At 44.2% G+C, this 22557-nt stretch overlaps 2 protein-coding genes and 1 pseudogene across 3 annotated transcripts in view; all 3 read left to right on the forward strand.

The window, feature by feature from the left end:
* Nucleotides 1–12560, forward strand: part of LOC121463486 — a 40286-nt pseudogene extending 27726 nt beyond the window's left edge.
* A 1289-nt stretch (nucleotides 12561–13849) lies between these two features.
* Cpm (carboxypeptidase M) overlaps nucleotides 13850–22557 on the forward strand; it is a 52289-nt gene continuing 43581 nt past the window's right edge. Inside the window, exons 1-2 of one of the 2 annotated variants that reach the window (XM_041667304.1) lie at nucleotides 13850–13868; nucleotides 14061–14223. In XM_041667304.1, coding sequence (XP_041523238.1) covers nucleotides 14064–14223 — 160 coding nt within the window. In that variant the 5' untranslated portion in view covers nucleotides 13850–13868; nucleotides 14061–14063. The other variant, XM_041667311.1, reaches the window with a different exon arrangement.
* LOC121458210 (60S ribosomal protein L36a-like) lies at nucleotides 19763–20159 on the forward strand. Its single transcript, XM_041667318.1, has one exon. The coding sequence runs from the start codon at nucleotides 19839–19841 to the stop codon at nucleotides 20157–20159; it is 321 nt and encodes a 106-aa protein (XP_041523252.1). The 5' UTR covers nucleotides 19763–19838.

The raw sequence follows: 22557 nt of genomic DNA on the forward strand, positions 1-22557 counted from the left end.
AATTACATGCCCACCTAGGGAGCAGGTGCTTAAAACACAGGTAGACCATTATAGATTCAAACTAAGAACATCTTTCCTTGGTGTTCTATTCCTCCCCCTACTCAGCACCGGGACAAAGCCACTGTGTTCTGGCCATATGACCCAGACGGTGTTACCTGCGGGATCCCCACTAAGCCCCTGTGTACGTTAATAATGGAAACCTTCTGCCCTTGTTCTCCCTAAATTCCCCAAACCTGGCAGCAGAAAGAAGAAGCAATTCTACTCTTGGAGACCGGCCATTGTTGAGCGACTTCCCTTTATTGTATCACAATATTCCTGGAAGAAACACATTCTAGCTCCCAGAGAAACTGCAAGGCTGTTGCTTCTTTGTCTGCTACCAGAGTCTAATGGTCAGTCTGGCGAGTAATTGCCAAAGAAAGCTGGGAATGAAGTAAAATCAACGAGAAACCTGAGCCACAGGGATGAGCTAGGACTCTCCACAATGGGCCAGAAATCATGTTGGCATCTCTCCCTCTCCACCCTTCATCTGAGTGTAGTTTCCAGGAGCTACAGACCGCTCTGTCAAGAGCAAGCACATCTTGGCCCAGGGTCCCAGATGCTGAAGGAAGTTTGGTAGGATCTGCAGGGACTGCCACCCCACACTAACCAGGTAAGGCAACAAAGAACTGTCGGTGGCCTGGTCGCCACAGCCCGAGAGCCCTGCACTGACCTTCTGGGAATAAAAAGAGTTGACACTGCGATACCACCTCCAAAACCATGGGCACAGTGATTTTGAAGCAAATATCACAGAACTCTATAGGAAAGGGGATTCTGGAACACCCCCCCCCCCCCCCGTCACCTAAAACCACTCAGTAGAAACTAGTTCACTCCCTTTTCTAGTCTGGTCTGCCTGTCATTTTTGAGACATAGTCTCACTACGTGGCCCTAGATAGTTTAGAATGTGCTAGTGAGACCAGACCGGCCTTGAACTCACAGAGCTCCACCTGCCTCTGCCTTCTTCTCCAGCTTCCTTTCCTGGTTTCTTTACTATTACAAATTAAAACAAGATTCCCTCTCCCTGACATCCAATTTTATACCATTAATAGATAATGTATAATACATAATACATTAATCTCAATGACCACCCATGAAACCAGAGTTGCAATTTGGTTCAACTGAATAGCCTGAACCAAAGAAGTCCCTGGCGTCCTCCAGAACTGGGATTCATCAAAGAGCGCTGAACTGAGAATCTGAAGTGTTGGCATCAGAGGGATGTAAGAAAAAGTGACAGACACTGATTTCTTTTTTTCCTACATACAAGACAATCATTCAACTTCTAGAACACATGCCTCAGTTTCTTTTTGAAGCACCATCTCTTCCTCCAATTTTGGTCCTTTTGGTTTGAAAGTAGCTATCTCCCTTCTGGTTCAGAAGCTAACAAGTCCCAAGTCAGTGAGTTCACTGACCATAGTTGTGGGGTGGGCATGAATTCAGGGTCCTCCACAGCCCCTCCTCATCCAGTGAGTCCATGGTACCCATGGCCACAGTGGTGGGGTAGGCATGGGTACAGAGTCCTTGGCAGCCCCATCTGAGCTGGTGAGGCTCACTCTGGAACTTTGATTTGAGGAAAGTGAGCACTCCCAGTGCTGAGCCCAGGAGGTCAGCCCAGCTGGGAATGGAGCCCACATGAGCTAAGCACCCACTGAAGGGGTGGGGGTGCTCATCCTGAAGTCAGCTTCCCATTAGATTTCACAGGTGCTGTGCTCACCTGTGTTCTCTTACCTGAGCACCCACAGCGTGTGAATAATCCAACAATTTAGCACACTTCTCAAGACACCTGCTGCACAATCCATTTGATGTTTGTGAGTATTGTTACTATGACTGCATGCACAAGACTGAACTTTAATCTTTAGCAGGAAGGTTATAATGTTGCATGGGGAAGTGCGTTTTCTCTTTACTCTTCTTTAGTGTGCCTTGGGGATCTAGTTTGGCCACCAGACAGCTATAGGTAAACTTTACTTCCTCCTGTAGTCTAGGTCAGGATGTCCCTGATATTGGCATGTAATAGTCATGTACAATTCCCACCTCATCCACTCAGGCCAACAAATGGGAAACAGACATAGGGTTTGCTACCGTTTTATTAAATCTGAGTTATGTTGGCTGGGAAAGCTGCTCAAAACTGCAAAGAGACCAAGGCTGGATGGCACAAACCTATACTTGGGAAGCCAAAGCAGGAGACTTGGGAGTCTGAGGCTAGCCTGGGCTACATAGCAAGACTACACACCCAGCCCCTATCTCAACAAAACAAAGAAACCAGAGGTTTAAGATCTGTGTGGTAATGCACACCTAGAAAGTCAGCCCTCAGGAAGCTGAGGCAGGAGGATCTGAAGCTCGAGGCCAGTCTAGGCTCCATCTCCAACCTGCTTCTTCAACCCCCATGCCCACAATGTTAATAATAGGAAAACAGGCAGGGGTGGGTGGAGTGGAAAAAGGGGTGGGTAAGGGGGAATCCTAGGTGGGGGGGAATTCTGTCTAAGGGGGAATTCTGTGTAAGGGGGAATTCTGTGTAAGGGGGAATTCTGTGTAAGGGGGAATCTTGGGTGTGTGAGAATCCTGGGTGTGTGGGAATCCTGAGTGGGTGGGAATCCTGAGTGGGTGGGAATCCTGAGTGGGTGGGTGGGAATCCTGGGTAGGTGGGAATCCTGAGTGGGTGGGTGGGAATCCTGGGTGGGTGGGAATCCTGGGTAGGTGGGAATCCTGAGTGGGTGGGTGGGAATCCTGAGTGGGTGGGTAGGAATCCTGGGTGGGTGGGGGGGAGCCTGGGTGGGTGGGAATCCTGGGTGGGTGGGAATCCTGGGTGGGTGGGAATCCTGAGTGGATGGGAATCCTGGGTGGGTGGAATCCTGGGTGGGTGGGAATTCTATGTCCTTTCTACTAAATTTCCTGCAAACCTGAAATTGCTCTAAAATTTGAGTTAACTTGTTTAAATGAGACCAACGCAAAACAAAAAAAAATTAAAAAAATAAAAACATCAAAAACTAGGGGAAAATACAAATTCTCAAGTGAAAAAGTGGAGAATTGGTAAGAAAATTTTCTCAAGAAGAAAAAATCATTCTGAGAGGCAGCTCAGTGGGAAAAGGCACTTGCCACTAAGATTGCCCACCCTGAGGTCTGTCCCCAGGAGCCACAGGGTAAAAGGAGAAAATCAACTCTTAAAGTCTTTCTTCTCATCTCCACATGTACACATGTACACTCACATGTATACACGTTCAAACAAATAACTTAAGAAATAATTAAATAAGTCAGCAATCTCTACCAGAACAGGTCCAACTCCAAGCCATGGTCTTCTGCAAGAGGTGATCCAGACCAGGATTTACAGAAACAGGGCAAAGCCAGAAACCTAGGCCAAAGTAAGCCTGAGACAAAAAACTCCAAGGGAACAGAGCAAAGCACAGGAGTGCTGAGCTGTCTCCAGGAAGAGGAATAACCAACAGGGTAACTAGAACTGTGACACTGACTGTACCACAAGGAACAACAATCTGAGCTTTGGATTCACTGGCACCTAGAAGATTATTCAACAGAATCTCAGACAGCCCCAACCACACCTATTAGAGGAAAAGATAAGTAGAAAAGGTAAGATCACACGCTATACCACAAAGAGCAACACAATACCAGTAAAACCTAAAGACCCTACAACAGCAAGACCTGAACAACCAAATATGGATGAACCAGAAGAAAAGGACCTAAAAAAATAACTTCAAGAGAATGTTTGAAATTCTTAAAGATGAAAAGAGAAATTCCCTTACAGAAATTGAGGGAAAGACAAACAAAAAATTGGAAGATATCAGCAAATCACTTAAAGAAAACCAAGAAAAAGAAATCAAACATATAAAAGAAACTATCCAGGGCTGGAAAACTGAGATAGAAACAATAAAGAAAAATAAGTCAAAGGAATTATAGAAATAGAAATCATGAGAAAAAGATCAGGAATCACAAACACAAGCATGAACAGCAGAATACAAGAAATGGAAGAGAGAATCCCAAGCACTGAAGATACAATAGAGGAAATAGATTCATCAGTTAAGGAAAACATTAAATCTAACAAAAGCTTAACACAAAATATCCATGAAATATGGGACACCATGAAAAGGCCAAATCTTAGAATAAGAGGTATAGAAGAAGGAAAAGTTCAACTCAAAAGCACAGAATATTTGTTTAACAAAATCATAGAAGAAAACTTTCCATACCTAAAGAAAGATATGCCTATGAAGATACAAGAAGCTTACAGAACACCAAATAGAATGGATCCAAAAAAAAGTCCTCTCACCACATAATAATCAAAACACTAAACATACAGAGTAAGGAAAGAATATTAAGAGCTGCAAAGGAAAAAGGCCAAGTAAAATAAAAAGGTAAACCTATCAAAATTACACCTGACTTCTCATTGGAGCAAATGAAAGCCAGAAAGTCATGGTCAAGCATTATACAGACATTAAGAAACCACGGATGCCAGCCCAGACTACTATCCCCAGCAAAACTGTCAAGATATTCCATGACAAATTTAGACTTTACCAATACCCAGCCCTACACAAAATACTAGAAGAAAAACTCCAACCCAAAGAAGATGGCTATACCAACAAAAACACAGACAATTGATAATCTCATAGCAGCAAATCCCAAAGAAGAAAAAAACATAAAAATTAACATCAACAATGATGAAAACTAAATTAACAGGAGATAGCAATCACTGGTCATTAATATCCCTTAATGTAAATGGACTCAGCTCACCTATAAAAAGGCACAGACTAACAGATTGGATACAAAAACAGAATCCATCCTTCTTCTGCATACAAAAAACACATCTCAAACTGAAAAACAGACATAATCTCAGAGTAAAGGGGTGGGAAAAAATATACCAATCAAATGGACCTAAGAGACAAGTGGGTATAGCTAGCTATCCTAATATCTAACAAAATAGACTTCAAGCTAAAATCAGTCAAAAGAGACAAAGAAGATCATTTAATATAAGTTACAGGAAAAATCCGTCAAGAGGAAATTTCAGTACTGAGCATCTATGCCCCAAATAGAAGGGCACCCTCATATGTCAAAAAAAAAAAAAAAAAACACTTCTAAAGCTTAAATCATACATTAAACCCCACACACTAAAGTGAGAGACTTCAACACTCCCCTCTCACTGTAGAATGAACAGCAGGCTGTGTTCCTGCTGCCCGGCTCTCAGCCACTGGCTAGCTTTACCAAAAATAATTACACAGAAACTGTATTCTTTTAAACACTGCCTGGCCCATATCTCCAGTCTCTTACTGGCTAACTCTCACATCTTGATTAACCCATTTCTATTAATGTGTATAGCACCACGAGGTGGTGGCTTACTGGGAAGGATCTTAATCTGCGTCCATCTTGGAGAGGAGAGCTATAGCATCTGTCTCACTTCCTTCTTCCTCCCAGCATTCTGTTCTGTCTACCCCGCCTATCTAAGCTGCTGTCCTATCAAACTCCAAGGCTGTTTCTTTATTAGCCATTGAAAGTAACACATAGACAGATGAATCTCACCACTGGAAATGTCAATCAGATGAAAAATGAACAGAGAAATAAGAGAACTAACAGATGTTATGACTCAAATGGACTAAACAGACATCTATAGAATATTTCATCCAAAGAAAAGAATATACCTTCTTCTCAGAAACTCATGGAACCTTCCGAAAAATTGACCACACACTCAGTAACAAAACAAACCTCAACAAATACAAAAAAAAAAAATTGGAATAACCCAATGTACCTTATCAGATTACTATGGTATAAAACTAGAAGTTAACAGCAATATTAATTCCAGAAACCCACAGACACATGGAAATTAAACAGTGCTCACCTGAATCATCAATGGGTCAAGGAAGAAATAAAGGGAGAAATTAAAAATTTAAAAAAATTCAATGAAAATGACCACACACAACATCCAAATTTATGGGACACAATGAAAGCAGTGTTAAAAGGAAAGTTCATAGCACTAAATGCCTATGTAAAGAAGCTGGAAAAATCGCACACTAGTGAATTAAGAGAACATTTGAAAACTTTAGAGCAAAAAGAAACAAACTCACCTAAGAGAACTAGACAGCAGGAAATAATCAAATTGAGAGCTGAAATCAACAAGATAGAAACAAATAAAACAATACAAAGAATCAATGAGACAAACAGTTGGTTCTTTGAGAAAAATCAACAAAATAGACATCCCTTTATCCAAACTAATCAAAAGGCAGTGAGAGAATATCCAAATTAACAAAATCAGAAATGAAGAGAGGGACATAACAACAGACATGTAGGAAATACAGAGGATCATCAGATCATATTTTGAAAACCTGTACTCTACAAAATTGGAAAACTTAAAGGAAATGGACAACTTTCTGGATAAATATCACTTACTAAAATTAAATCAAGACCAGATAATCAAATTAAACAGAACTATAACTGCTGAAGAAATAGAAACAGTCATCAAAAGTCTCCCAACCAAAAAAAGCCCAGGACTAGATGGTTTCAGCTCAGAATTCTACAAGACTTTCAAAGAAGAACTAATACCAATACTCCTCAAATTATTCCACACAATAGAAACAGAAGTAACATTGTCAAACCTTTTTTATGAGGCTACAATTACCTTGATACTCAAACCACAGAAAGACATTACTAAGAAAGACAATTACAGACAAATCTCACTCATGAACATTGATGCAAAAATACTAAATAAAATACTAGCAAATCGAATCCAAGAACACATAAGAACCATCATCCACTACGATCAAGTCGGCTTTATCCCACAGATGCGGGGATGGTTCAACATATGAAAATCTGTCAATGTAATCCACCATATAAACAAGCTGAAAAATAAAAACCACATGATCATCTGATTAGATGCCGAAAAAGCTTTTGACAAAATACAACATCCCTTCATGATAAAAGTCTTGGAGAGAGCAGGGATACAAGGAACATACCTAAATATAATTAAGGCAATATACAACAAGCCAACAGCTAACATCAAACTAAATAGAGAGAAACTCAAAGTGACCCCACTGAAATCAGGAACTAGACAAGGCTGTCCACTCTCTCCATACCTATTCAATATCATTCTTGAGGTCCTCGCTAGAGCAATAAGACACCAAAGGGAGATCAAGGGGACACAAAATGGAAAGAAGTCAAACTCCCACTGTTTGCTGATGATATGATAGTTTACATAAGTGATCCCAAAAATTCTACCAAGGAACTTTTACAACTCATAAACACTTTCAGCAATGTAGCAGGATACAAGATTAACTCAAAAAAATCAGTAGCCCTCCTGTACACAGATGATAAAAGGGCTGGGGAAGAAATCAGAGAATCAATACCCTTCACAATAGCCACAAATAGCATAAAATATCTCAGAGTAATTCTAACCAAACAAGTGGAAGACTTGTATGACAAGAACTTTAAATCTTTGAAGAAGAGACCAGAAAGTGGAAAGATCTCTCATGCTCTTGGGTAGGCAGAATTAATATAGTAAAAATGGCAATCTTACCAAAAGCAACCTACAGATTCAACACAATGCCCAGCAAAATCCCAGCAAAATTCTTCAAAGAGCTCGGAAGGACAGTACTCAAGTTCATATAGAAAAGCAAAAAACCCAGGATAGCCAAAACAATCCTGTACAATAAAAGAACTTCTGGAGGCATCACAATCCCTGACTTCAAACTCAGCTACAGAGCTACCGTACTGAAAACAGCCTGGTATTGGCATAAAAACAGACAGGAGGACCAATGGAACCAAATAGAAGACCCAGATATCAATCCACGCATCTTAGAACAAATGATCTTTGATAAAGAAGCAAAAAATATCAAATGAAAAAAAGAAAGCATATTTAACAAGTGGTGCTGGCATAACTGGATATCAACATGTAGAAGAATAAATATAGTCCCATATCTATCACCATGCACAAAACTCAAGTCCAAATGGATCAAAGACCTCAACATAAAGCCAGATACACTGAACCTTATAGAAGAGAAAGTGTGAAGTACACTTGAATGCATTGGCACAGGGAACCACTTCCTAAATATAACCCCAGCAACAAAGACACTGAGAGAAACAATTGATAATGGGACCTCCTGAAACTGAGAAGCTTCTGTAAAGCAAAGGACACGGTCAACAAGACAAAACAACAGCCTACAGAATGGGAAAAGATCTTCACTAACTCCACATCAGACAGATTCTGATCTCCAAAATATACAAAGAACTCAAGAAATTGGTCATCAAAAATTACATAATCCAATTAAAAAAATGGAGTACAGACCTAAACAGAGAACTCTCAACAGAGGAATCTAAAATGGCTGAAAGACACTTAAGGAAATGCTCAACATCCTTAGTCATCAGAGAAATGCAAATCAAAACAACTCTGAGATTCCATCTTACACCTGTAAAAATGGCCAAGATCAAAACCACTGATGACAACTTATGCTGGAGAGGTTGTGGGGAAAAGGGAAGACTTGTGCATTATTGGTGGGAATGTAAGCTGGTACAACCCCTTTGGCTGTTAGTGTAGCGATTTCTCAGAAAATTAGGAAACAACCTTCCTCATGGTTTTATTTTTAAAGGTTGATTGTGTTTATGTGTTTGTGTCTGTGTCTGGTCAGGTGTACGCAGAGGCCAGAAATGGGCATCCGATCCCTTGGCACCAGAGTCACGGGCATTTGAAAGCCACCCAGTGTGGATGCTGAGAGAGCCAACCTCTGAAAGAGCAGTCAGCTCTCTGTCCAGCCCCGGCATTACAGTTTGAAAATGAATTGATATTTTAGAGGAATAAAATTCTGCCCAAATACTTTACGTTTTTAAAATGAATATATTCCTTTAGCTGGAAAACCCACACTTAGGAATTTATCCTAAGGAAACAGAGACGTGGTTGGGGAGTTTGCTGTGTCTGATGGTGAAATCCTAGCCGTAAGTGTGCACCTTGATAGCTCAGCACTATCCTGAGTGTTCTACAATGGTTGCTTCAAGGCAGATAAAAACTTTTAAGCAGCCCTATTTACTTATAGTCATATTTTCTTGTGAACTTTCAAAAAGTTGAAAAGATTATGGAGGTGGCTCAGTAATTAAAGGGGCTTGCCACCAAATCTATTGACCTGAGCTTGATCCCCAGGCCCCACACAATGAAAGGCGAGAGCCAACGCCTGCGAGCTGTTCTCCGGACTCTGCGGTGCACACACACACACACACACACACACACACAAACATAATTAACTGAATGTAAAATGCAGGATTGGGGAGGGAGGAACGGAAGGAGGGAGGGAGGGAGGGAGGGAGGGAGGGAGGGAGGGAGACACCCACAAAAGTATGGTCACACTGTTCTGTCCATTCTTGTTCGCGTCTGCTGGAGTGATCAGCCCCTAGCTGTAGTTCTCTCTGCTTCAATTGCTGCTACTGTTCCGGGGGCCTCAATGTCCTCAGCATGAATTCTCCTGTAACCCGCCCAGCGGGTCAGTTATTCCAGGGTCCCCCGAAGAGGCGCTATCTGAAAAAGACATGGGCGGGAGGGAGAAATGGAGACCAAGCAAGAGCCAGACAAGGTTCTGTTCTCAATTTGTCAAGGTCTCACTTTATTAGTGAAATGGTTGTGGCTTATATAGCCCTTGAATGAGGAATTTGGCTTGGGATGGGGGCAGGGGCATGGCAAGGGCAGAAAAGAATCTTGCCAGGGCAGCAATGGGGGGCAGCAATGGTCAGAGTCGACACACCTAGTGTTCTCTATGCGAGCAGAATCGTTCCTTTTGTGATTCCAACCACAAACAATTCTCTAGATAGTTGGAATGTGGGGTGGGTTCCCCTAACATTAGGTAGCTCTCAAGATAGTTGGGTGCGGGGGTGGGCTTCACCAACAAACAGTTCTCAATACAGTTGGGGTGTGGGGCTCTCTGCAAACATCCCCAGGACAATGGTTCCTGCTATAATCTTTGGGAAAATGGCTCCTGACATTCTCCAGCACCTTAGCTTTTCAGTTCTTTACTATCCCACTTTTCAAATGACCTTTTACTTCCTTTCCGGTCCTGTGACTCACTGCAGTGACATTTAGATATCATCTTCCTTCAGAACTGTTCATCTTCAATGTCTCTGTGCTTTCTACTCAGGTTTGATTTTATATAAAAATGCCACTCTTTTCAATTAAAAGAAGTAAGGGAAGAAAGTTGTTCAAAAAAACATCATTTTAAAAAAAAGGCAATGTGGTGGCTCAGCTGATGGAGGTACTGCCAAGCCCGGTGTTGACCTCAGTTCAATCCTAGGCTGTATGTGGTGGAAAAATCACAAAGATTCCTTGCCAGTTGCCTGGCCTTTGGTCTCCACTGGCATTACGATGTGTACATACACACACACACACACACACACACACACCCATTAACAAATAAATGGTTTTGGTTTCTTTTTAAAGAAAGGAAAGTTAAAACACTGCGGCTCAGGGATTACCAGTCAGCCTGTTTGAAAAGTGTCCAGAATTTTGCCAGGAATGGGTTTTATCTGTTGTACCTCCAAAGTTCCTACTTTTTACCTTTTTCATCTGCCTTTTTTTGTTTCACTAAATGATCTGTTTTCCCAAGGAAATAATCCATAACTATATTCTCACTATTATGACTGAAAAACAGTTTATCAACTGGTCATGATATTCTTCATCGGATGGTAAGTAAGATGTCTCAACTCCAGTACTATTGATACTTCTGCCTGGATCTTTGCTGAGGCGGGCAGTGCGATACACTATAGAGCAGAGGTTCTCGATCTGTGGGTCGTGACCTTCTTTGGGGTCAAATGCCTTTTCACAGTTGCCTAAGACCATTGGAAAACACAGATATTTGCATTATGATTAATAACAGTGGCAAATTACAATTATGAAGTAGCAACAAAAATAATTATCTGCTTAGGTGTCAGCACAACTTGAGGAAGTGTACTAAAGGATTGCAGTGTTGGTAAGGTTGAGAGCCACTGCTGTGGTCTTGACAGCAAGCCCTCCAGGAGCACCCATTGCCTCAGGGCCAGATGGCAGGAACACTTTCCCCAAGTCCTCCAGGCATTGCCAAGGGTCTCTTTGGGAAATACTGCCCCAGAGAGAATCACCCTGGGAGACAGCTTACTTATGTCAGACAGTTAGGTTTTTATTTACTTTGTCAGGATTTGAAAACAACACTCATTTTGAAACTCTAGCCTTCACAGTAAACACAACACATTTTTAAATTACCTTTAAAGAAGAAACTTCAGGCTGGAAACATTGTTTTCTTTTCACAAGCAGCCCCCCAAGCAAGGGTGACTGTTTAAAAGGCAATTGAAAGAACATAAATACCTTCTCCTGGCTTTGCCGGCCTTTTCAAACTCATGCCTAGCAATTAGCAAAACAAAACACTACCTTTCCCTTTAAATATGTAACTCTTTGATTGCTGGCCAGGTTGGTAGTACTTGCTATGTTTATTGGCTATTTAGAAGGCTGCTTTAGGGCCGGCCTAGTATTGTTCTTGCCCATTCTTGATTTCGTAAGAGCTGTTAATTCTGTCTTCTGGCTCGTCAATCAGCCTTTGTTGCTATGACAAAACCTGAGGAAAACAACTTACAATGAAGAAAGATTTATTTGGGTTCAAAGTTTCAGAGGTTTCAGTGCATACACTCTTGGCTGTTGTGAGGCAGGTCACAAGGGGAGCATGTAATAAACCACTCAGCTCTTTAGAAGCAGGAAGCAGAGTGAGCAGAAAAGGCTAGAAACAAGGCATATCCTCGAAAGGCTTGCCCCCAGTGACCTGCTTCCTCCAGCCAGGCCCTGTCAGTTTTCATCATCTTGAAATAATGCCATCAATTCTGCACACACCAGTGGATCGATCCGCTGATGAAGTCAGCCTTCACGATCCAAACATAATCCAGCCTTCAACACACGGTTCCAATGCAAACCATAACATCCAGTTTGGTTTTTGTTTGTTTGTTTTTGGTAAGCTTTATGCCCGGTTTACCCATACAGAAACCATGTGGTTTTGTACTGCCATCGGTCCTTAGACCATGGTTTTCCTTTAATCATTTCATGAAAAGGAAGATCACCTCCAAAACCATAAACTTGAGGGTTTTTTTCTCTATTAGCTTAAACTTTTATTCTTGCCCAGCTTTTAAATTCTCACACTGAACCTTCTCTTTTTCTTTCCCTCTCTCTCCTCCTCTAGAACAGAGTATCTCAAACCTGATTGCAGGACAGTTCTCTGAAATGGGACGAGAGAGCCGGAATTTTCAGTATGCTCTAGGTGACATCAATGTCTTTAGACCACACTTGGGGACTAAGTGCTAAATCTTCCGGACTCCAGGCCTCTGATTCCCACCCTCTGGTTCTTCTTATCTAGTGTGAACTTCCAGGGCAGTGGTTGCAACTTTTCCTCATCCCTTCCTTCATTTTCCTGGAATCAGGAGAGCAGTCCACATCGGTGCTGATGAAGCCACCACCTTCCAAGTCTCCAGCCACAGAGCCCTTACAGCAGGGGACTCAGCCTTCCCGACGCTGCCACCCTTTAATACAGTTCCTCACGTTGTGCTGAGCCCCAGCTGTAAAATTTTTGTTGCTACTTCGTTACCGTAATTTTGCTACTGTTACGAATCGTTGTGTAAATAACTGATAAGCCAACTATCTGATATGCAACCCCATGGGGTCCTGATCCCGTGTTGAGAATCACTGCTTTAAAACCATTTGTTCTTTTGTTACGTTTGTGCACCGGAGGCCTGCAAGGAGGAACTCGGTGCGGCCAGAGGTCAGAGGACACCTGTGGAGGTCAGAGGACAAGTTTGTGGAGTCTGGTCTCTCCTACCTTTACACGGATTTTGAGACTCTTTACCCTTTGAGCCATCTCTCCCACTCTCAAGGGCCCTTTTGTGCTCCGGGAAGGAAATTTCACCTCATCACTTTGGGATGGGCCCTCTCGTCACTATTTTAAAAATCTGTTCACGAGTTCTATAACAAATCAGTAGCTTTTGAAGTTTGTTTTCAACAGACCCTTGCAGGCGTCGATATTTCTCTAACAGGTTTCTGCAAATCCACCGGACAGCGGGACAGTGTATGTGGGGTATGTATCAGAGCACGATAGCTCACGAACCATCATCCGATACGATCTGTGTTCAGCGGCATGGTCTGTGTCACGATCCACATCTCATCAGTTATGATTTGTGTTCTGTTTGGTGCAAACACAACCCACCTCATCCTCCCAGAAAGCAGCTTTTTAGGAAGAAGCGCCAGAACTGCCCTGAGGAATCCGAGTGCCGACAGCGGCTCCGCTTTTGTCCTGCGAGTTTGTCACAAACTTTACCCTGATTTAGTCAGATCTCATCTACTATCTACTTTTGTTGGACACGTTCCCGTACCTCACAACTTGGCACTTGAAGCGCGCGCGCACGCACACACACACACACACACACACACACACACACACACACACTCCATCCCCACCCCCGGCTTCCCCAGTTTCAGCACAGGGCTGGAAGCCTGGCCCTCCTTGGACTCCAGGTGACCCGCACCGCCCACCGCCCACCGTGGGCACCGTGTCCAGCGCGACCGCCACAGTGGAGGCCGTGGGCGGCTTCTGTGCAGCGTCTCGGGGCCACGGTGGCCCAGGACAGGCCGCACGTCCAACCCAAGCGCCGACGGGTCGCGCTCCACCTCCCACCCGCTTCTCACAACCCCGCGGGGCTCGCAGTCCCTGGAGCGAGGGTGGAGATCCGCCCCAAGGGGAGGGCAAGGCGCAGCGTGGGCGTGTCTGTGGGCGTGTCGTCCCGGGGAACGCCCCTCTGGCCGGGCTATAATTTCCCCAAGCTCCCGGCGGCAGCCGGCGGGCGGAGACGCGCGCCTGGCAGTGGTGAGACCGGGCACGCGGAAGGGTGCTGCTGCCGGGACCCGGGCGGGCTGAGGGGTCCCAGGGGCCACCTTCACCTCGTATCTCGGAAGAAGGAGCGTGAAGCTCAGGTGTTCCCCGAGGGCCGGGAGGAAAGGTGCCCGCGCTTCCCTGGGGGATCCTCAGCACCTCTTTTCTTCTCTCCCCCATCTCTAGGACATGGACCTCGCGGTCCTGTGGCTGGGGCTTCTTCTGCCGGTCGTGACCGCCCTGGATTTCCGATACCACCACCAGGAAGAGATGGAGGCGTTCCTAAAGAGCGTTGCCCAGAACTACAGTTCGATCACGCACTTGCACAGCATCGGGAAATCTGTGAAAGGTAGGTCGCCTCCAGCGCACGTCCCCAACACTCAGCTCCCGTTCAAAAGTTCACTGAATGGAGCCTCTGGTCTGTGGCGCTCCCGGGACGCGCTCCACGCAGGAAAAGCATACCTTGTCCCGGTCGTTGGTTTTGTGCTCTGTTTGTTGTTTTGTCCAATTTTGTTGTAAGCAGTAAGAGGAGACGTTGTTTATCTGAGAGGTGTATTAAGAACTTCTTAAGAAGTCACTTTGATCTAACTCAGTTCCCTTTTCGTTGGCTTCCTTACACGCTGATTGGAACTGTTAACTACTGTTTCCTCGGGTTGCCTTTAAACCAGACATTGCCATAGTTTTGCGGAGTTCTATGCATGCATATTTTAACTCTGTGGCTTAAAGTTATGAGAAAATGAGGTTCTATGACCGAAGGTGTCCACTTAAGGGACACACCTGCTAAGTAACAATGAATGATATTCTTGGAATTCTCATGTTTATCACTTATTTTGCTTTAATTTAGAAACTCTATATTCTCAGTGGAGGAAGCAGATGTGATTCATAGAAATTTTTTAATTTTAAAACAAAAATTTTAATTTTTGTTTAAGACACCTAGATGGTGCTTGTGAAAGATGGCTGGGACTTTCTGAATGTGACATGAATCAGCCACTCTGATCTACACAGAGAAATCCTGTCTTGAAAAACCAAAACATAAAAAGAAGGAAGAAGGGAAGGGAGGCAGGGAAGAAAGGAAGGAAGGTGGGAGGGTAGGAGGGAGGGAGGGAGGGAGGGAGGGAAGAATGAAAAGAAACTTTTCCTGGACATTTTGCCCTCTGCTGTGGGAGAGTGTCCTCAGCAAGCAGGATTTACTCTAGATTTACTTTCTTCTCTGGTCAATATAGACAACCTCACCCAGAAGAGAGCAATGCAAAACTGGCCAAATGCATCTTGGATTTTGTAAATATCCATCACATTTCCCTTGCTGAAATTACAAATTCAACTTTTTTCCTATTTCACACTGTTTTGTTATTTATCTTTGGTAAATATGATTTGAATTCTCTTGATTTTAGACTCAGTTATGTATATTTTCTTAGTCATTTGCTTCCTTGGGATAATAGGATACTTTCTGGTTATTTCTGTTATACATGATATAAAGCTATTGATACATAGCTCACATGCTTCTTAATAGAACTGAGGTTTTATTAAGATTATTTAATTTTATTCTATGTGTTTGGCTTGCATGTTTCACTCCATGCAAGTGCCCACCACACTCCAAAGAGAGCATCAGATCCCCTGGAACTGGAGTTCTAGCTGTAGTGAACCTCCACGTGGGTGCTGGGAATTGAACTCCAGTCCTCTGGAGAAGCCGCCAGTGCTAACCAGTGAGCCATCTCTCCAGCCATAAACGTTTACTTTTAAATTGAAACCCACACAATAGATGAGCACAAATGTACTTTTTACCTAGATTCGAACATAGTAGAAGGACCTTATTCGACTAGAGGCCTTGAAGGAATTCTTACAACCTATTAATACAGTGTAGATAAATCTTAGGTCAAACAAGAGAAGCAGTTCAAACCTGATGACTGAATCGGGATATTTTTTAAAGGCACAAATATTCACTGTCTGTAGTGCGTGAGTGTGTGTGTGTGTGTGTGTGTGTGTATGGACTGTGTATTTGTTGAACAAAGATGTATCCTGTCTGCTGCTTGCCATCAAGTGTCCTCTTTCAGATATAAATATATTTACTATTAATTTCTCAGGCTTAGCTCTCTACACCTCACCAAATCAGTTTAAGACTATTGTTTACTCGGCTTTTTTTTTTTAATTTTCTGAAAAAGGTGTTTGTTTGGTTGGTTGGTTTTGTTTCTTTATTGAGACAAGGTCTCGCTGTTGTGCCCAGAGTCTAGATCCCAGAAACCAAGAGACCAGACCCAATGTCAAAGCAGAGAGTCTTTTTAATTACAAGTTAACTCCGTCCATCTGACATAAGGGGCTGAGTAGGAGGACCCCAAGCTGCAGTGGGGAAGGGGATATGTTGGGAATAGAGCAAGGGAGGTGTCGAGGGGTCTGCTAGCTGCATAGTAACAGTCTCAGGAATGGCACATCTCCGGGATGAGGGAACCTGCCCTGAGCTCATTGGTCAGCTGTGGAAAGGACATGGGGGGCAGGGCGGCCAGTGCAGCCCACTATTATCAGTGATGCATCTCCAGAGCCCTCAGCTAACTTCTGGTCCACCCAGTAGTTAGAGCAGGGTCGGGGACTCAGCACATTCTGCTGAGTCAGGGGCCTCCATCTTGCTGGGTCTTTTCTGCAGCCTGTCCTAGCTGCCAAAGGGGGCGGGGGTGGGGATGATTTAGGGTCTGGGCCCTTCACTCTAACTGTTCTGGAACAGAACTCTGTAGCTCAGGCTGGTCTTGAACTCACGGATTTCTGCCTTCCTCTGCCTCCAGAGTGCTGGAGTTTAAGGAAAGCTAATCACTCAAAGACATTAGAATGAAAACTAGTGCAGACTGACTTAGTTGACCTGGGTCAGAGTTCTAGAGATAGGCTGACTGTACTGGCCAAATAGCCTAAGGGTCTGGCCTGGTCTAGGTCAGATAGATAGCACAGAGGTTATCTGGACTGTTAGCCACCTCTGGTCCTGATTTTGGGAGCTTGAGGGAGCCTGTGACTAGAAGAGTCCTTTAGGTAACCAGCCACTTCCAGTCCTGATGGTATCTGGCCTAACAGATAAGGCAGCTGACCAGGCTATAAACCACTTCCGGTTTGCATCTTTCTGGGTGGAAGAACAGGTTTTTCATCTTTCCCAGCGGAAAGACAATCCTGTGTGATTAACATTCCTGGTTTCTCTGTGACCTGTGACCTCAAGGACCTCTGTGTGCCCTCTACCTCAGCTCTCTGTAGTAATGGGATCGTAGGCACGTAGGCACGTGCCACAATGCCCAGCATAGTTGGCTTTCCATAGATTACAGCAAAAAGGCTGTTTCCTACATATAAAATCCCAAAGGAGCATTTGAACTGAGTTATTCAGTATCTGAGTGGAGAATCTTCTCTTGCCTATTATTAAATCTAAGCTTTATTTTATCTGAATAAGCAGTGTTGCAAGGCAAAGGGGTAGACAGAACTTTCCATTTACTGAGTGTTTGAACATAATCTTTCAGTATCACTCACTCAAGTGGCAATATCCTGCAGAATACGTTGAATGGGTCATGGAGAAGTTACATGTGTAGCATTCGTTAGAAGAATCAAACTCAGGGCTGGAGATGGTTTATTCCATGAAGTCCTTGCTATGCAAGTGTGAGGACCTGAGTTCAGATGCCCAACACACATAGAAGATAGGTGTGGTGCCTTCACATGTAAATCTCATCAGGGTACAGAAGGGTCCCTCGGGCTCACTGCCAGAAAGTTAGGTGAGCTCCAACTTTAGCGACAACCCCTGAGGTCTCAGACATAAGGTGAGAAAGCAATAATGAAAGACACTCGCTGTCACCCAGCAACGACACACTCATACACAGAGATTCAAACTCCAAACACATCTCCTTTCTCTTCGGAGAAACACTTTACCATAGATGGAAGTGGTTACAAGCTAGTTAATTGATTTCTAAACTTTTCCCATTATGTGCTTGCCTAGGAGATCTGTGCTTGCCTAGGAGACATGACCCCTGCCCTGAAAGAGTTGGGGTGAGCAGGGGGAAAGCTAGACAGCTAGGAAACATGGCCACCATAAGTGCTGGGGGCGGGGACATGGCAAGGCTAAAGGATGGTCATCCCGGTAGGATGGGAAATGCAGGAATCCCAGGCCAGCCTGGCCCAAATCACACTGTGAAACCTTGCCTCAAAATAAAACATGCTTCTGATTTAAACAGTTTTTTTAATCTTCAAGTCCTCAGTAGCCTCCAGGCAGAACGTCAGTGGGTAGTCAGGTAAGTGGAACTGTGGGCCTGGGCCTGATGTAGAGATACAGAAGAAGACCACGGGAGGATCTTAAAAGCCGGGTCAGGACCTTGTTGCTTCATCCAAGGGGGACCATAACCATCCTGGGGATTGATGGCTGGTAGGAAGGTGACAGTTTCATTTTCTTGATAGGAAAATCTCTAGTGATTTTATAATTGGATAGATTATTGTTTTAATTCTATCTCCCCACTGTGTGTGTGTTTACCACAGTGTTAGTGTGGAGATCAGAGGTCAACTTTTGAAGGTTCGTTCTTCCTTTCCACCATGTGGGTCCTAGGGAACAAACTCAGTTTGTTAGCCCTTTACAAGAATACGTACACACATACATACATACATACATACATACATACATACATACATGTTCCATACAAGTGTGAGCAAACAAATACAGAAAGAAATGAACAAATACGCGACTCCAGACTAGATCTTAGTTACGGACAGATTTAGTTCATCAGCCCACATCTGCCACCTTTTAGAATTCATTTATGAATGTATTTAACTCATCTGTTCCTTGAGCCCCTGTTGTCTGCTGGAACCCTTCCAGGGGGACATCTTTTTTCCAACCCTGGAGCTGAGGGAACTGAAACCCTGTTGTTGTGGTGGGGGAAAGCATTCCTGAAGGACTGTGATCCCAGGTCTAACCTTGGGATACTCAGCAAAGCTGAGAAAGGCTTGAGAAGGAAGCTGATGCCTGAACAGTAATCCCAGTGCTCCTATGCAGATGTGCAGGGGAGAGGAGAGGCAACCTCGCTTGCTCACATAGGCAGTGCAGAGACCCGGGGCCTGACAGATACCTCGTGCGAGCCGAAGAGATGGCACTCCCCTTCTACGAATGGTCCAGGATGAGGGTTTATTCCAGTGTATCGTAGCATCCACACCATCTTAACCACACTCCCTCGAAAACACAGTCTGGGATATTTATGTCACTGTGAGCTTTATTTTTGAAAACAGAATGTCCAAAGAACAGTGTTTGAGTCCGGAAAAGATCTTTGACTCCCGTAACTTCTCACTAAAACTGGCAGTATTTGTGGTCTCTGGGGAACTGTTTGCGTTGGACATTCTGTTCTTTCCCCTTGGGAAACTATGTCCCTAGAATAAACGGTCTGTGTGATGATGAGCATTGCTGCTGGTCTGCTTCACTAAGTGTTTAGTACGCATCAGCCCTTAAATCCTCACTCTTGCCAATGAGATACTGCCATGTTCATTTACAGATGAGCAACTGAGGATGGGGGAAACAACTTATCTAGTAAGGAATGGAATTTTGTCAGGATTCAGAGACCCGTTCCAGTTTTCAAATAGGTCCTCAGGGACAAGTGGCGTTCCAGACACCATCAGTACTACGAATAAGAACGCTGGTCCACTGGGGTAAGAGAGTGCTGAAGTCAGCAAGCGCTCAACAAGAGACAATGGCTACTCAACAGTCTGGGCGAGGATGCCAGTGCAGTACTGGGGTGCAGGAAGCCACTCCCGAGCTGCTGAGGTCCTCTGCATCTTGGAAAGGGGGTTTCCATCTGCACAATTAGTTATGTCCTCATCACTGTGGTGGTGGTGGTGGTGTTGGCTGGAGGGAGAACGCTGTTCCGGGTGCACTATAAGTGGAAGACAGGAGCGGGTTAAGAGAAGAATACAGATAAACTTCCGTTGCTGGCTTTCCCTCTTTCTTTCTGTGCCGATATCGCACCCGCCAACATGGTGAACGTTCCTAAGACCCGCCGTACATTCTGCAAGAAATGTGGCAAACACCAACCCCACAAAGTGACCCAGTACAAGAAGGGCAAAGATTCTTTGTATGCCCAGGGAAAGCGGCGTTACGACAGGAAACAGAGTGCCTATGGTGGGCAGACTAAGCCTATTTTCCGCAAAAAGGCAAAAACTACAAAGAAGATTGTGCTGAGACTGGAATGTGTGGAGCCCAACTGCAGATCTAAGAGGATGCTGGCTGTTAAGAGATGCAAGCATTTTGAACTGGGTGGTGATAAAAAGAGAAAGGGACAAGTGATCCAGTTCTAAGCTGACCTTGTTATGAAGACAATAAAATCATGAGCTTTCACTCAAAAAAAAAAAAAGAGAGAAGAATACAAAATAACCTTTGACTAGCAAAACACTGAGGCTTACTCAGTCGGCATTTCCTCTAAGGAATTACATTACAGGCTGCAGTAATGGTGCCTGTGATCTAGAGAGAAACTGTTGGGTGTGGAGGGGGAAGCTAGGGAAACAGAACAAGCTAGCGGAGCAGAAGAGGTGGCAGCACCAAAGGCAACTTGGCAAGTGTGTGAGTCCAAAACTACATGGCTCGTAGATCACAGTGTGAGCTCAGGGGTCCCAAATGACCAATGGGAACTTTGTAGTGGCTTTTCTTATGCTTTTTATTTTGACATTTCCCTAATAACAAGTAATCGATTGGTAGCTGTTGAAAAAAAACGAGGCCAAGAGGTGGTGGCTTTGCACCCCTTTAATCCCAGCACTCTCAGGAGGCAAAGCCAGGCAGACCTGGGAATTTGAGATCAGGTTCCAGACCAGCCAGGATACACAGAGAAACCCTGCCTCCAAAAAACAAAAGAAGAAAAAAAAAGACAGAAAGAGAGAAAGGGAGAGGAAGGAAAGAAGGGAGGAAGGAAGATAAAAAAGAAAGGAAAAGAAAAAATGAGTCTTTAGGAACTGGGCATGGTGGTGCTTAGAGTTCCAGGTTCTTAGGAAATTAAAGCAGGGATCCCTTGAGGTCAAAACTTGGGCCAGCCTGGAGTATGCAGACAGGTGAACAAGTCCCTGGGTCCTCAGAAAGAAAGGTTCCTGAACTAAGTAGGAGTTTGAAAACAAGTTGGCAAATTCATTGTAGTACCGTTTGCCTGTGTAGCTAACTGGACACCAGGCCTAGGATTTTGCGTATGCTTGGCAAGCCCTGCACCGCTGAGCTTTGTCCCCAGACTGTCATATCGATTTCTGAAAACTTAGAAAGAGGTATTCATGTCAGTTATAGGAATTGGGGTACAATGAGAATACAAAGAAAACACCTAAGCCGGGCGGTGGTGGCACACGCCTTTAATCCCAGCACTTGGGAGGCAGAGGCAGGTGGATCTCTGTGAGTTCGAGACCAGCCTGGTCTACAAGAGCTAGTTCCAGGATGGGAACCAAAAGCTACGGAGAAACCCTTTCTCAAAAAATCCAAAAAAAAAAAAAGAAAAGAAAACACCTATTTGCGTGTTTACCCCAAACAAACAGATATGTGTAGACAATAAGGTGACTAGTAGTGTTTTAGAACACAGACCTTACACGTGTCTGGGCTCACGTCTTGACTCTGCGGCTGAGCGGCTGATCTTGCCCCAGTGTCTTTCCCTTTCTGTGTCTGTTGCCCCTTTTACAAGGTGTTTTTAATTGTCCCTGCTTCGTAAATGGCTGAGAGGGCTCAACAAGTTGATGCCAAGTGCACAGAAAGCAATACACACATGAACACGGTGGATGCTGTTCTGAGAATTGCTGTGTGCTAGTTCTGGAGTGTGACACTGACTCATACTTGTTCAAACCTTCATGGTTCACCAAGGGCATGTTCTTGAGTGTAAGCCGTGAGGCCAGCCACTGGCCCTTCTTCACCTCATTGGCCCTTCTCGGCACCCTTGGAGGCCACTGTACAGCGTTAGAGACTGATCTGTAGTGTTACTGAACCGCTCTGGGCCACCAGGGAGTTGCTAAGAGTGTGGAGCCTGGAGCGTACAACTGCAGAACTTGGCTCACTGTTACTGACCAGTTTAGGCTGACCCTGTTTCTATACCTCCCAGATGCCAGCACACACTGGGATCTGGGTCACACGCATTACAACACCCAGAACAGGCACCTCTCCTGCATAAGAGGATCCTGAGGGCACAGAGTGAAGGCGAGTACCAGGGGAGCTATGATGTGTGGATTAGGAAACTAGATCTCATACCAAAGCTGTGTCGTTAGGTAGGGCACAACTGCTTGTGGATGGAGAAAAGGAAAAACAACACAAACAAAGCAACAAGAACATCAGGGTGGTGGCAGAGGTGGTTCAGTAATTAACACACTTGTTGCTCTTGCAAAGACCCAAAACCTACATGACAGCTTATGACTCTCTGTAGATCCAGTTCTAAGGGATCCAGGTCTCTCTTCCGGCCTCCGTGAGCACCAGACATGCATGTAACGCACATATATATGTGCAGGCAGAGAAGCACTCATACACATAAAATAAAAATAAGTCCTGAAGCCATCTTCCATGTGTACCATCCTTTTCACTCACTAGGTATATGGCTGGGCTCTCGACAGTGACCAAACACAGGAAAATCAGCTTTGTGGGGGTTTAACTTTTTCCGAACTTTTACATTTGCTTTGGAAAATTTCTGTCTCGTTCAAATGCTTACCATCACATTCAGGAATAACGTAGTAATCTTAGGGAAGG

Source organism: Microtus oregoni, unplaced genomic scaffold (genome assembly GCF_018167655.1).
Source record: "Microtus oregoni isolate MIOR12 unplaced genomic scaffold, Mior012 000001F_ref0000356, whole genome shotgun sequence".
In the NCBI taxonomy this organism is placed as follows: Eukaryota; Metazoa; Chordata; class Mammalia; order Rodentia; family Cricetidae; genus Microtus; species Microtus oregoni.

What these genes read in the sequence shown, in the direction of transcription:
- LOC121458210 (XM_041667318.1), top strand. Translation starts at nt 19,839, where the DNA reads ATGGTGAACGTTCCTAAGACCCGCCGTACATTCTGCAAGAAATGTGGC.